At 45.5% G+C, this 13588-nt stretch overlaps 2 protein-coding genes across 3 annotated transcripts in view; one reads left to right on the forward strand and one right to left on the reverse strand.

The window, feature by feature from the left end:
• Nucleotides 1-13588, forward strand: part of LOC139371469 (stabilin 1) — a 300518-nt gene that overhangs the window by 150228 nt on the left and 136702 nt on the right. The window lies entirely within an intron of this gene.
• The window catches only part of LOC139371470 (pyruvate dehydrogenase E1 component subunit beta, mitochondrial-like), a 33630-nt gene that overhangs the window by 8367 nt on the left and 11675 nt on the right, over nt 1-13588 (reverse strand). Inside the window, exons 8-9 of the mRNA XM_071111911.1 lie at nt 12058-12168; nt 6654-6745 (exon numbers count right to left, since the gene is read on the reverse strand). Coding sequence (XP_070968012.1) covers nt 6654-6745; nt 12058-12168 — 203 coding nt within the window. The remainder of the gene's footprint in view (nt 1-6653; nt 6746-12057; nt 12169-13588) is intronic.

Genomic DNA, 13588 nt, shown 5'->3' on the forward strand with positions numbered 1-13588 from the left:
CTCTTCACAACTGTCTTGGTGTGTTTGGACCATGATAGTTTGTCAGTGATGTGGACACCAAGGAACGTGAAGCTCTCAACCTGCTCCACTACGGCCCTCCTTTTCCTGTAGTCCACGATCAGCTCCTTTGTCTTGCTGACACGGAGGGAGAGGTGGTTGTCCGACAATGACGACCTCCCTATAGGCTGTCTCATCGTTGTCGGTGATCAGTTGTGTCGTTGGTAAATGATGGTGTTGGAGTCGTATTGGCCATGCAGTCATGGGTGAACAGGGAGTACAGGAGGGGACTAAGCACGCACCCCTGAGGGGCCCCAGTGTTGAGGATCAGCGTGGCAGATGTGTTGCTACCTACCCTTACCACCTGGGGACAGCCCGCCTTTTACTGAGGAGTGGCTTCCGTCTGGTCACTCTACCATAAAGGCCTGATTGGTGGAGTGCTGCAGAGATGGTTGTCCTTCTGGAAGGTTCTCCCATCTCACCAGAAGAACTCTGGAGCTCGGTCAGAGTGACCATCGGCCCTAATCCCCTGATTGCTCAGTTTGGCCGGGCAGCCAGCTCTAGGAAGAGTCTTGGTGGTTCCAAAATTCTTCCATTTAATGATGGAGGCCACTGTGTTCTTAAGGACCTGCTGCAGAAATGTTTTGGTACCCTTTCCCAGATCTGTGCCTCGACACAATCCTGTCTCTGAACTCTATGGACAATTCCTTCGACCTCATGGCTTGGTTTTTGATCTGACGTGCACTGTCAACGGTTGAACCTTATATAGACCAGTTTATGTCAAAATCAATTCATTTTTCCACAGGTAGATTCCAATCAAGTTGTAGAAACATCAAGGATGACAAATGGAAACAGGATGCACCTGAGCTCAATTTCGAGTGTCATAGCATAGGATCTTAATACTTAAATAATGTATGTTTTTTATTTTTAGTACAGTTGCAAAAATGTCCAAAAACCCATTTTCGCTCTGCCATTATGGGGTATTGTGTGTAGATTGAGGATTATTATATATATTTTTAACTACATTTTAGAAAAAGGCTGTAACATAACAAAATATGGAAAAAGTCAAGGGGTCTGAATACTTTGAATGCACGGTCACTGTAGGGATGACGTCGTCGATGCACTTAGAGATGACGCCGGTGACTGATGTGCTGTACTCCTCAATGCCATCGGATGAATCCAGGAACATATTCCAGTCTGTGCTAGCAAAACAGTCCTGTAGCTTAGCATCCGCGTCATCTGACCACTTCCATATTGAGTGAGTCACTGGTACTTCCTGCATTGGTTTAATGCTTGTAAGCAGGAATCAGGAGGATATAATTATGGTCAGATTTACCAAATGGAGGGCGAGGGAGAGCTTTGTATGCATCTCTGTGTGTGGAGTACAGGTGGTCTAGAGGTTTGTATCCATCTCTGTGTGTTGAGTAAAGGTGGTCTAGAGTTTTTTTTCCTCTGGATGCACATGTAACATGCTGGTAGAAATGTAAAACTGATTTAAGTTCCCCTGCATTAAAGTCCCCGGGCACTAGGAGCGCCGCTTCTGGATAAGCATTTTCTTGTTTGCTTATGGCCTTATACAGCTGGTTGAGTGTGGTCTTAGTGCCAGCATCGGTTTGTGGTGGTAAATAGACAGCTATGGAAAATATAGATAAACTCTCTTGGTAAATAGTATGGTCTACAGTTTATCATGAGGTACTCTACCTCAGGCGAGCAACACCTTGAGACTTCCTCAATATCGCACACCAGCTGTTATTGACAAATAGACAGACCACTTCCGCTCGTCTTACCGGAGGTAGCTGTTCTGTCTTGCCGGAAAACCAAGCGTATATTATCCATGTTGTCGTTCAATGACGACGACTCGGTGAAACATGAGACATTGCAGTTGGTAGTATGGTCTCGAACAGAACTCATCCAGTTTATTCTCCAGCGATTCCACGTTGGCCAATAGGTCGGATGGTAGAGGCGGGTTACCCACTCTCCGACGAATTCTCACAAGGCACTCCGACTCCCCTTCATGTGGATTTGGGTCTGGTCTGGGAGCAGCAGCAGTATGTCCCCTGGTCTGGGAGCAGCAGCAGTATGTCCCCTGGTCTGGGAGCAGCAGCAGTATGTCCCCTGGTCTGGGAGCAGCAGCAGTATGTCCCCTGGTCTGGGAGCAGCAGCAGTATGTCCCCTGGTCTGGGAGCAGCAGCAGTATGTCCCCTGGTCTGGGAGCAGCAGCAGTATGTCCCCTGGTCTGGGAGCAGCAGCAGTATGTCCCCTGGTCTGGGAGCAGCAGCAGTATGTCCCCTGGTCTGGGAGCAGCAGCAGTATGTCCCCTGGTCTGGGAGCAGCAGCAGTATGTCCCCTGGTCTGGGAGCAGCAGCAGTATGTCCCCTGGTCTGGGAGCAGCAGCAGTATGTCCCCTGGTCTGGGAGCAGCAGCAGTATGTCCCCTGGTCTGGGAGCAGCAGCAGTATGTCCCCTGGTCTGGGAGCAGCAGCAGTATGTCCCCTGGTCTGGGAGCAGCAGCAGTATGTCCCCTGGTCTGGGAGCAGCAGCAGTATGTCCCCTGGTCTGGGAGCAGCAGCAGTATGTCCCCTGGTCTGGGAGCAGCAGCAGTATGTCCCCTGGTCTGGGAGCAGCAGCAGTATGTCCCCTGGTCTGGGAGCAGCAGCAGTATGTCCCCTGGTCTGGGAGCAGCAGCAGTATGTCCCCTGGTCTGGGAGCAGCAGTATGTCCCCTGGTCTGGGAGCAGCAGTATGTCCCCTGGTCTGGGAGCAGCAGTATGTCCCCTGGTCTGGGAGCAGCAGTATGTCCCCTGGTCTGGGAGCAGCAGTATATCCTTTGTGAGCGACTGGTTAAAGAGGTGAGTAATCACTGCTCTGATATCCAGAAACTTTTTAGTCATAAGAGACATACAGTTGAAGTCGGAAGTTTAAACTCAGTTTCACAATTCCTGACATTTAATCATAGTAAAAATTCTGTCTTAGGTCAGTTAGAATCACCACTTTATTTTAAGAATGTGAAATGTCAGAATAATAGCAGAGAGAATGATTTTCAGCTTTTATTTCTTTCATCACATTCCTGGTGGGTCAGAAGTGTACATACACTCAAGTCATATTTGGTAGCATTGCCTTTAAATTGTTTAACTTGGGTCAAACATTTTGGGTAGCCTTCCACAAACTTCCCCTCAATAAGTTGGGTGAATTTTGGCCCATTCCTCCAGACAGAGCTGGTGTTTGTTTGCCTCCTTGCTCGCACACGCTTTTTCAGTTCTGCCCACAAATTGAGGTTAGGGCGTTGTCATGGCCACTCCAATACCTTGACTTTGTTGTCCTTAAGCCATTTTGCCACAACTTTGGAAGTATGCTTGGGGTCATTGTCCATTTGGAAGACCCATTTGTGACCAAGCTTTAACTTCCTGACTGATGTCTTGAGATGTTGCTTCAATATAACCACATAATTTTCCGTCCTCATGATACCATCTATTTTGTGAAGTGCACCAGTCCCTCCTGCAGCAAAGCACCCCCACAACATGATGCTGCCACCCCCGTGCTTCACGGTTGGGATGATGTTCTTCGGCTTGCAAGCCTCCCCTTTTCCTCCAAACATATCGATGGTCATTATGGCCAAATAGTTCTATTTTTGTTTCATCAGACCAGAGGACATTTCTGCAAAAAGTACGATCTTTGTTCCCATGTGCAGTTGCAAACCGTAGTCTGGCTTTTTTATGGCGGTTTTGGAGCAGTGGCTTCGTCCTTGCTGAGCGGCCTTTCAGGTTATGTCGATATAGGACTCGTTTTACTGTGGATATAGATACTTTTGTACCTGTTTCTTCCAGCATCTTCACAAGGTATTTTGCTGTTGTTATGGGATTGATTTGCACTTGTCCCAACAAAGAACGTTCATCTCTATGAGATAGAATGCGTCTCCTTCCTGAGCGGTATGATGGCTGTGTGGTCCCATGGTGTTTATACTTGCGTACTGTTGTTTGTACAGATGAACGTGGTACCTTCAGTATTTTGGAAATTGCTCCCGAGGATGAACCAGACTTGTGGAAGTCTACAATTTTTTCTGAGGTCTTGGCTGATTTCTTTTGATTTTCCCATGATGTCAAGCAAAGAGGCACTGAATTTGAAGGTAGGCCTTGAAATACATCCACGGGTACACCTCCAATTGACTCAAATGATGTCAATTAGCCTATCAGAAGCTTCTAAAGCCACGACATCATTTTCGGGAATTTTCCAATTGTTGGAACAATTACTTGTGCCATGCCGATAGCACTTTGAGGCTAATGTAGTTGCAAAGGTTGCTTTCGTTGGTGTGTGTGTGTGTGTGTGTGCGCGTGCGTGCGTGCGTGTGTGCGTGCAGGCCGACAGGAAACCCACACAAACACAGCAGACAGAAAGACAGACATGCAGACACACAGGCAGACACACAGGCAGACGTGGTGCATGACAGCTTCCATGGTGTTTATACTTGCATACTATTATTTAAAGGTAGGCCTTGAAATACATCCACAGGTACACCTCCAATTGACTCAAATTATGCCAATTTGCCTATCAGAAGCCATGACATAATTTTTTGGAATTTTCTAAGCTGTTTAAAGGCACAGTCAACTTAGTGTATGTAAACTTCTGACCCACTGGAATTGTGATACAGTGAATTATAAGTGAAATAATCTGTAAACAATTGTTGGAAAAATGACTTGTGTCATGCACAAAGTAGATGTCCTAACCAACATGCCAAAACTATAGTTTGTTAACAAGAAATTTGTGGAGTGGTTGAAAAACAAGTTTTAATGACTCCAACCTGAGTGTATGTACAAATAAAGTTAAAACAATGCAAAAAATAAAAATAGCACAATTTGTTAGTAGCCCATAAAAACGGGAGCCACCCACTCCGGCACCATTCGTATCTAACAGTTGGGCTACAGGTGATAATGCTTACTGGACCCAAACTGTTACAGACCTATATCCATCCTGACCTGCCTATCTAAGGTCTTCGAAAGCCAAGTCAACAAACAAACTGACCATCTCAAATCCCACCGTACCTTCTCCGCTGTGCAATCTGGTTTCCGAGCCGGTCACGGGTGCACCTCAGCCATGCTCAAGGTACTAAACGATATCATAACCGCCATCGATAAAAGACAGTACTGTGCAGCCGTCTTCATCGACCTGGCCAAGGCTTTCGACTATGTCAATCACCGTATTCTTATCGGCAGACTCAGTAGCCTCGGTTTTTCTAATGACTGCCTTGCCTGGTTCACCAACTACTTTGCAGACAGAGTTCAGTGTGTCAAATCGGAGGGCATGTTGTCCGGTCCTCTGGCAGTCTCTATGGGGGTGCCACAGTGTTCAATTCTCGGGCCGACTCTGTATATATCAATGTTGCTCTTGCTGCGGGTGAGTCTCTGATCCACCTCTATGCAGACGACACCATTCTGTATACTTCTGGCCCTTCCTTGGACACTGTGCTATCTAACCTCCAAATGAGCTTCAATGCCATACAACACTCCTTCCGTGGCCTCCAACTGCTCTTAAACGCTAGTAAAACCAAATGCATGCTTTTCAACCGTTCGCTGCCTGCACCCGCACGCCCGACTAGCATCACCACCCTGGATTGTTCCGACCTAGAATATGTGGACATCTATAAGTACCTAGGTGTCTGGCTAGACTGTAAACTCTCCTTCCAGACTCATATCAAACATCTCTAATCTAAAATCCAATCTAGAGTCAGCTTTCTATTTTGCAACAAAGTGTGTCACTCACGCCGCCAAACTTACCCTAGTAAAACTGACTATCCTACCGATCCTCGACGATGTCATCTACAAAATAGCTTCCAATACTCTACTCAGCAAACTGGATGCAGTTTATCACTGTGCCATCCGTTTTGTTACCAAAGCACCTTATACCACCCACCACTGCGACCTGTATGCTCTAGTCGGCTGTCCCTCGCTACATATTCGTCGCCAGACCCACTGGCTCCAGGTCATCTACAAGTCCATGCTAGGTAAAGCTCCGCCTTATCTCAGTTCACTGGGCACGATGGCAACACCCACCCATAGCACGCGCTCCAGCAGGTGTATCTCACTGATCATCCCTAAAGCCAACACCTAATTTGGCCGCCTTTCGTTCCAGTTCTCTGCTACCTGTGACTGGAACGAATTGCAAAAATCATTGAAGTTGGAGACTTTTATCTCCCTCACCAACTCAAAACATCTGCTATCTGAGCAGCTAACCGATCGCTGCAGCTGGACATAGTCTATCGGTAAATAGCCCACCCAATTTTATTTTCTTTTCTGCTCTTTTGCACACCAGTATCTCTACCTGCACATGACCATCTAATCATTTATCACTCCAGTGTTAATCTGCTAAATTGTAACTATTTGCCTACCTCCTCATGCCTTTTGCACACAATGTATATAGACTCTTTTTTTCTACTGTGTTATTGACTTGTTAATTGTTTACTCCATGTGTAACTCTGTGTTGTCTGTTCACACTGCTGTGCTTTATCTTGGCCAGGTCGCAGTTGTAAATGAGAACTTGTTCTCAACTAGCCTACCTGGTTAAATAAAGGCGAAAAAAAATAAAAAATAAAAATAGGCATTGTAAGTTCAGTTTATATAAAAACAAGTACAAATCTAATTGTTGACCCCATAAATAGGACACTCACCTCACATTCAACCCCCTCCTTAGCCAGGACAGTCGCTGCATCCAGACAGAAACCCACACACCGGGAATGTGACACTAGAGTGATATGGGTTCCTGGAGTAAACAGACAGGCAGAAATGGTTGGGTAGTGTACAATGCTTTGTATATCTGTGTTGTAACAAGAGCCTACGACTGAACTTAAGAGTTTTCTGTTTTCCACCACCCACGACTAAGTGGCACATTCCAGGCCAAGAGTTCCAGTTCTGTTATTGACCCCTTCAAGCCATCACAAGAACAAATAAACTGCCTGCTTTTTTTACCTGAGTGGCCCGGAGGAGGGGGTCAGGAGACCGAAAAAAACAAATTCCTTCTGCAAATCAGCAGACCGCCTTGTGAACTGCATGTTTTACTGGGAATGACCAGCCAGGCTTTCAAATAGCCAAGGAAGAGCAGTAACCAGGGTAGCGTATTGCAGGGGAAGAGCAGTAACCAGGGTAGCGTATTGCAGGGGAAGAGCAGTAACCAGGGTAGCGTATTGCAGGGGAAGAGCAGTAACCAGGGTAGCGTATTGCAGGGGAAGAGCAGTAACCAGGGTAGCGTATTGCAGGGGAAGAGCAGTAACCAGGGTAGCGTATTGCAGGGGAAGAGCAGTAACCAGGGTAGGTAGCGTATTGCAGGGGAAGAGCAGTAACCAGGGTAGCGTATTGCAGGGGAAGAGCAGTAACCAGGGTAGCGTATTGCAGGGGAAGAGCAGTAACCAGGGTAGCGTATTGCAGGGGAAGAGCAGTAACCAGGGTAGCGTATTGCAGCGGAAGAGCAGTAACCAGGGTAGCGTATTGCAGGGGAAGAGCAGTAACCAGGGTAGCATATTGCAGGGGAAGAGCAGTAACCAGGGTAGCGTATTACAGGGGAAGAGCAGTAACCAGGGTAGCGTATTGCAGGGGAAGAGCAGTAACCAGGGTAGCATATTGCAGGGGAAGAGCAGTAACCAGGGTAGTGTATTACAGGGGGAGGGCAGTAACCAGGGTAGTGTATTGCAGGGGAAGAGCAGTAACCAGGGTAGCGTATTGCAGGGGAAGAGCAGTAACCAGGGTAGCGTATTGCAGGGGAAGAGCAGTAACCAGGGTAGCATATTGCAGGGGAAGAGCAGTAACCAGGGTAGTGTATTACAGGGGGAGGGCAGTAACCAGGGTAGTGTATTGCAGGGGAAGAGCAGTAACCAGGGTAGTGTATTGCAAGGAAGAGAACTAGGGCCTTTACTCTTTTAAACATAAGAAATGGCACCAATACAGCCCAGTGACCCTTATGAACAATATATTAAACTGGAGGACATGTTGGCATGACATGTTGGCATAACATGAAGCATAACGTGACCATTTTCTCCTGGTTGTTATGTCATTAAAAGGGGTAGAATGAGGATGTACTGTTTGGTACCTGCAGGCTACGCATTTCATCCTAGAGACAAACAGTTTACTGTACAGTAGAAACATTCTGCGAACACTTCTGAACATAAATGTGTGGGGTTCCCCTAATCAGAGTCCGCCCTCTGTGAGTATCACTATAAATTACAAGATTCTCTAACAGACGCGGGGATCAAGTTTCTTCGAGATGCGTCCACACCAAGTTGAACTGAATAATTCCATCTCCTTGGAAAACAAACACCTACCGACGAAACCCTATCCTACTCAGACAGAATCAATCATCCCAGAGAATCTGCGGAGAGCACTGTTGCTCACTCAAGACCAACGGACCGAGTTCACAATACATCCCGGGTGGGATCAGAGAAACGGTGGAAAAAAACTAGTAGACATTACTTTCCTGGACTGAGGCCAGAGCGGAGCTGGTCTCGCTCCTTTGGCTGTGAGCTATTTTTTGGCCTCAGCACGACTGTCAAGAGAAGAGGACAACAGACCTTGACTTCATCCTATCCTAGCGGGAGCTAACCGGGCAGGCAACGTCAGCATACCAGTAAATGACCCATAGCAAAGGGGCATTGTGTGTGTGTCTGTAAAGAAGTAGAAGTCATTGAGTAATAGTGGGATCGCATGTATAATTTACAAGCCCATGATCAATACTGTCCCGGCATTGTCCACAACAGATGCTAACTGACAGCCTAGCCCATTGTCCACAACAGATGCTAACTGACAGCCGAGCCCATTGTCCACAACGGATGCTAACTGACAGCCTAGCCCATTGTCCACAACGGATGCTAACTGACAGCCTAGCCCATTGTCCACAACGGATGCTAACTGACAGCCTAGCCCATTGTCCACAACAGATGCTAACTGACAGCCTAGCCCATTGTCCACAACAGATGCTAACTGACAGCCTAGCCCATTGTCCACAACAGATGCTAACTGACAGCCTAGCCCATTGTCCACAACAGATGCTAACTGACAGCCTAGCCCATTGTCCACAACAGATGCTAACTGACAGCCTAGCCCATTGTCCACAACAGATGCTAACTGACAGCCTAGCCCATTGTCCACAACAGATGCTAACTGACAGCCGAGCCCATTGTCCACAACGGATGCTAACTGACAGCCTAGCCCATTGTCCACAACGGATGCTAACTGACAGCCTAGCCCATTGTCCACAACGGATGCTAACTGACAGCCTAGCCCATTGTCCACAACAGATGCTAACTGACAGCCTAGCCCATTGTCCACAACAGATGCTAACTGACAGCCTAGCCCATTGTCCACAACAGATGCTAACTGACAGCCTAGCCCATTGTCCACAACAGATGCTAACTGACAGCCTAGCCCATTGTCCACAACAGATGCTAACTGACAGCCTAGCCCATTGTCCACAACAGATGCTAACTGACAGCCTAGCCCATTGTCCACAACAGATGCTAACTGACAGCCTAGCCCATTGTCCACAACAGATGCTAACTGACAGCCTAGCCCATTGTCCACAACAGATGCTAACTGACAGCCTAGCCCATTGTCCATTCCTGTTTGGTGAAGCTCTCTATAATTCACAGTTGTGACAGCTGTCAATGTAGCCCTCTCACACTTTCTTTTTCAATGAATACGAATCCTATAATTCTCAAAGTCCTGTGAAAGTGTTTTTGTATTTGAGTTGAGTACGGAAGCCATTCATATTCAACTTTGGAGATTCACCTCAAACTGCACTGTATCCATTAACTACCTAATATTACAACTTATTCTAGTAAATAAAACCTTGAATTAATTATTTGTGACATTAAGTTAATTTGTGAGCGATTGGGTTATTGAGGTTTCCAGGGGTAAATAAAAATCCCATAACTGAAACTTCAGTCTCAGATGGACTTTCTGGGGCCAAGTTAACTTCCCCATCCATGTCAGAAAGTCACGGCCATCTTGCTTTTAAGGAAAGAGGATCATTTTTGTACATGTATTAAAACTCCAAGTTGGACCAATTCCAGTCGCCTTCCTCAGGTAGTCCAGGGACTGACAAGCTCGGTTCTGGTGACTTTCAAAAAAAGAAATTCAAATAAAATGACGCTAACACCATCTACAATATAATTTTCACCTCCAGAAATGGGCCCAATAAATGTAATCAGTAAAAATGATGTTAAATTAAATTTGTACATATCAGACAATGCATTTAGCTTTGTTGTCTATATTATCAGATGTGCTATTAGCAATAAGCATTATCACCTGTCGCCCAACAAGCAGCATAGCGACATAGAAAGTACATGGCTGAAGAATGGGGTGTGTCCATCTCCATTTACCCCAACATCCTGATTATTATTAGTTTCTATTACAAAGTATGTCACTGCCCTTTTAAGACGCCATTGCCCCTTTAAGAGGCCTGGTACACAGCCGCTCCTAAACCCTGCTTGCAGCGCTGGTTGTAAAACGATGCCACACAGACAACTGAAGGAGTAGAAACATACGATGGAAAACCGGGATCCCCTCTTTTCTAACAAAGGACAAAACTATTTTCAAACGTGTTTCCCCGCAATTGGATTAAGAATTGTTGTGTATTGACTGCTTGTCAGAAGACATGTTTCTCTCCTATGGCTCTCCCAACTGGAATGGATCCTGAGAGGAATATTAGTTAAAACACAAGCCGACTAGGCAAATAGGTCATCTATTGTCTGGTTTAGTTTAATAACACAATTACATGACTGGGTAAATAGATGATCTATTGTCTGGTTTAGTTTAATAACACCATTACTGGACTAGGTAAATATATCATCTATTGTCTGGTTTAGTTTAATAACATGACTAGGTAAATATATCATCTATTGTCTGGTTTAGTTTAATAACATGACTAGGTAAATATATCATCTATTGTCTGGTTTAGTTTAATAACATGACTAGGTAAATATATCATCTATTGTCTGGTTTAGTGCAATAACATGACTAGGTAAATATATCATCTATTGTCTGGTTTAGTTTAATAACATGACTAGGTAAATATATCATCTATTGTCTGGTTTAGTTTAATAACATGACTAGGTAAATATATCATCTATTGTCTGGTTTAGTTTAATAACATGACTAGGTAAATATATCATCTATTGTCTGGTTTAGTTTAATAACACCATTACTGGACTAGGTAAATATATCATCTATTGTCTGGTTTAGTTTAATAACATGACTAGGTAAATATATCATCTATTGTCTGGTTTAGTTTAATAACATGACTAGGTAAATATATCATCTATTGTCTGGTTTAGTGCAATAACATGACTAGGTAAATAGGTGACAAAAACAGTAGGAGTGGAAAGCTCCATCCTGAGAGACTTTACCAACAGCTACACACTGCTGTCTGAGTTGAGTTCCATCCTGAGAGACTTTACCAACAGCTACACACTGCTGTCTGAGTTGAGTTCCATCCTGAGAGACTTTACCAACAGCTACACACTGCTGTCTGAGTTGAGTTCCATCCTGAGAGACTTAACCAACAGCTACACACTGCTGTCTGAGTTGAGTTCCATCCTGAGTGACTTTACCAACAGCTACACACTGCTGTCTGAGTTGAGTTCCATCCTGAGTGACTTTACCAACAGCTACACACTGCTGTCTGAGTTGAGTTCCATCCTGAGAGACTTTACCAACAGCTACACACTGCTGTCTGAGTTGAGTTCCATCCTGAGTGACTTTACCAACAGCTACACACTGCTGTCTGAGTTGAGGCTGCTGTGGTGCACTTTGGACTATTTAATTCATCTGAACATCGGTGTCAGCAACAATCATGAATGGCAGTTCAGTGCACACAGCTTAACAGAAAATAAAATACATTTGGGAATATATTTCCTAGAACAGACATGCTTCTGTCTGATCGACAAACCATTAATCCCCAACTCTCGCTCACAATGAAATTAACAATAAACTCAATGTTTTTCTAGGGGAGGGTACAATGAACATAACTTTTTTTTTAAATATATATTGCATGAACATTTAAATTCTCCAGCGGTTGCTAGTTACCTTGTCTTTCCACCTTGGCCTTTCCAATAGGTACGACAAAGTCTTTCTGCATAACCTCCTCAGACAGGTCAAAAGGCACACCATACATCAGCTCATTCTCCAGGAACACCACTGTCGGAGGAGAAATACAAGACAACGTGGTTTTGATTAGCAGGTGTCACCATGGTTACAGCACAGGAACTTATGTGTCTACACTACAGGACGTGAGCAGATGGCCAGTGATTCCCCCCATCTGCTCTACAGGACGTGAGCAGATGGCCAGTGATTCCCCCCATCTGCTCTACAGGACGTGAGCAGATGGCCAGTGATTCCCCTCATCTGCTCTACAGGACGTGAGCAGATGGCCAGTGATTCCCCTCATCTGCTCTACAGGACGTGAGCAGATGGCCAGTGATTCCCCTCATCTGCTCTACAGGACGTGAGCAGATGGCCAGTGATTCCCCTCATCTGCTCTACAGGACGTGAGCAGATGGCCAGTGATTCCCCTCATCTGCTCTACAGGACGTGAGCAGATGGCCAGTGATCCCCCTCATCTGCTCTACAGGACGTGAGCAGATGGCCAGTGATTCCCCTCATCTGCTCTACAGGACGTGAGCAGATGGCCAGTGATTCCCCTCATCTGCTCTACAGGACGTGAGCAGATGGCCAGTGATTCCCCTCATCTGCTCTACAGGACGTGAGCAGATGGCCAGTGATTCCCCTCATCTGCTCTACAGGACGTGAGCAGATGGCCAGTGATTCCCCTCATCTGCTCTACAGGACGTGAGCAGATGGCCAGTGACTCCCCTCATCTGTTCTACAGGAGCGGATGTGAGGAGACATGAAAAGGCGATTAGCACCCTATTCCCTTCGTAGAGCCTTACGGGCCCCTGGTCAACAGTAGTGGAATAGGGTGCTAAACTCAGAGGAGAAAAATCTACTTTCGCTCACTGTCAACGGCGTATATTTTCAGCAAACTTAACATATGTAAATATTTGTATGAACATAAGATTCAACAACTGAGACAAACTGAACAAGTTTCACAGACATGTGACTAACAGAGATGGAATAATGTGTCCCTGAACAAAGGGGGGGTCACAATCAAAAGTAAGTCAGTATCTGGTGTGGCCACCAGCTGCATTAAGTACTGCAGTGTATCTCCTCCTCATGAACTGTACCAGATTTGCAAGTTCTTGCTTCTTAGGAGTCTCACAGTACAGACACTGCAATTTATTGGCCTGGCCACATCTGCAGTCCTCATGCCTCCTTGCAGCATGCCTAAGGCACATTCACGCAGATGAGCAGGGACCCTGGGCATCTTTCTTTTGGTGTTTATCAGTCAGTAGAAAGACCTCTTTAGTGTCCTAAGTTTTCATAAGTGTGACCTTAATTGCCTACTGTCTGTAAGTTCCACAGGTGCATGTTAATTAATTGTGTACGGTTCATTGAACAAACATGGGAAACAGTGTTTAAACCCTTTACAATGAAGATCTGTGAAGTTATTTTGATTTTTACAAATTATCTTTGAAAGACAGAGTCCTGAAAAAGGAAC

This window comes from Oncorhynchus clarkii, chromosome 17, assembly GCF_045791955.1.
Source record: "Oncorhynchus clarkii lewisi isolate Uvic-CL-2024 chromosome 17, UVic_Ocla_1.0, whole genome shotgun sequence".
NCBI classification, from domain to species: Eukaryota; Metazoa; Chordata; class Actinopteri; order Salmoniformes; family Salmonidae; genus Oncorhynchus; species Oncorhynchus clarkii.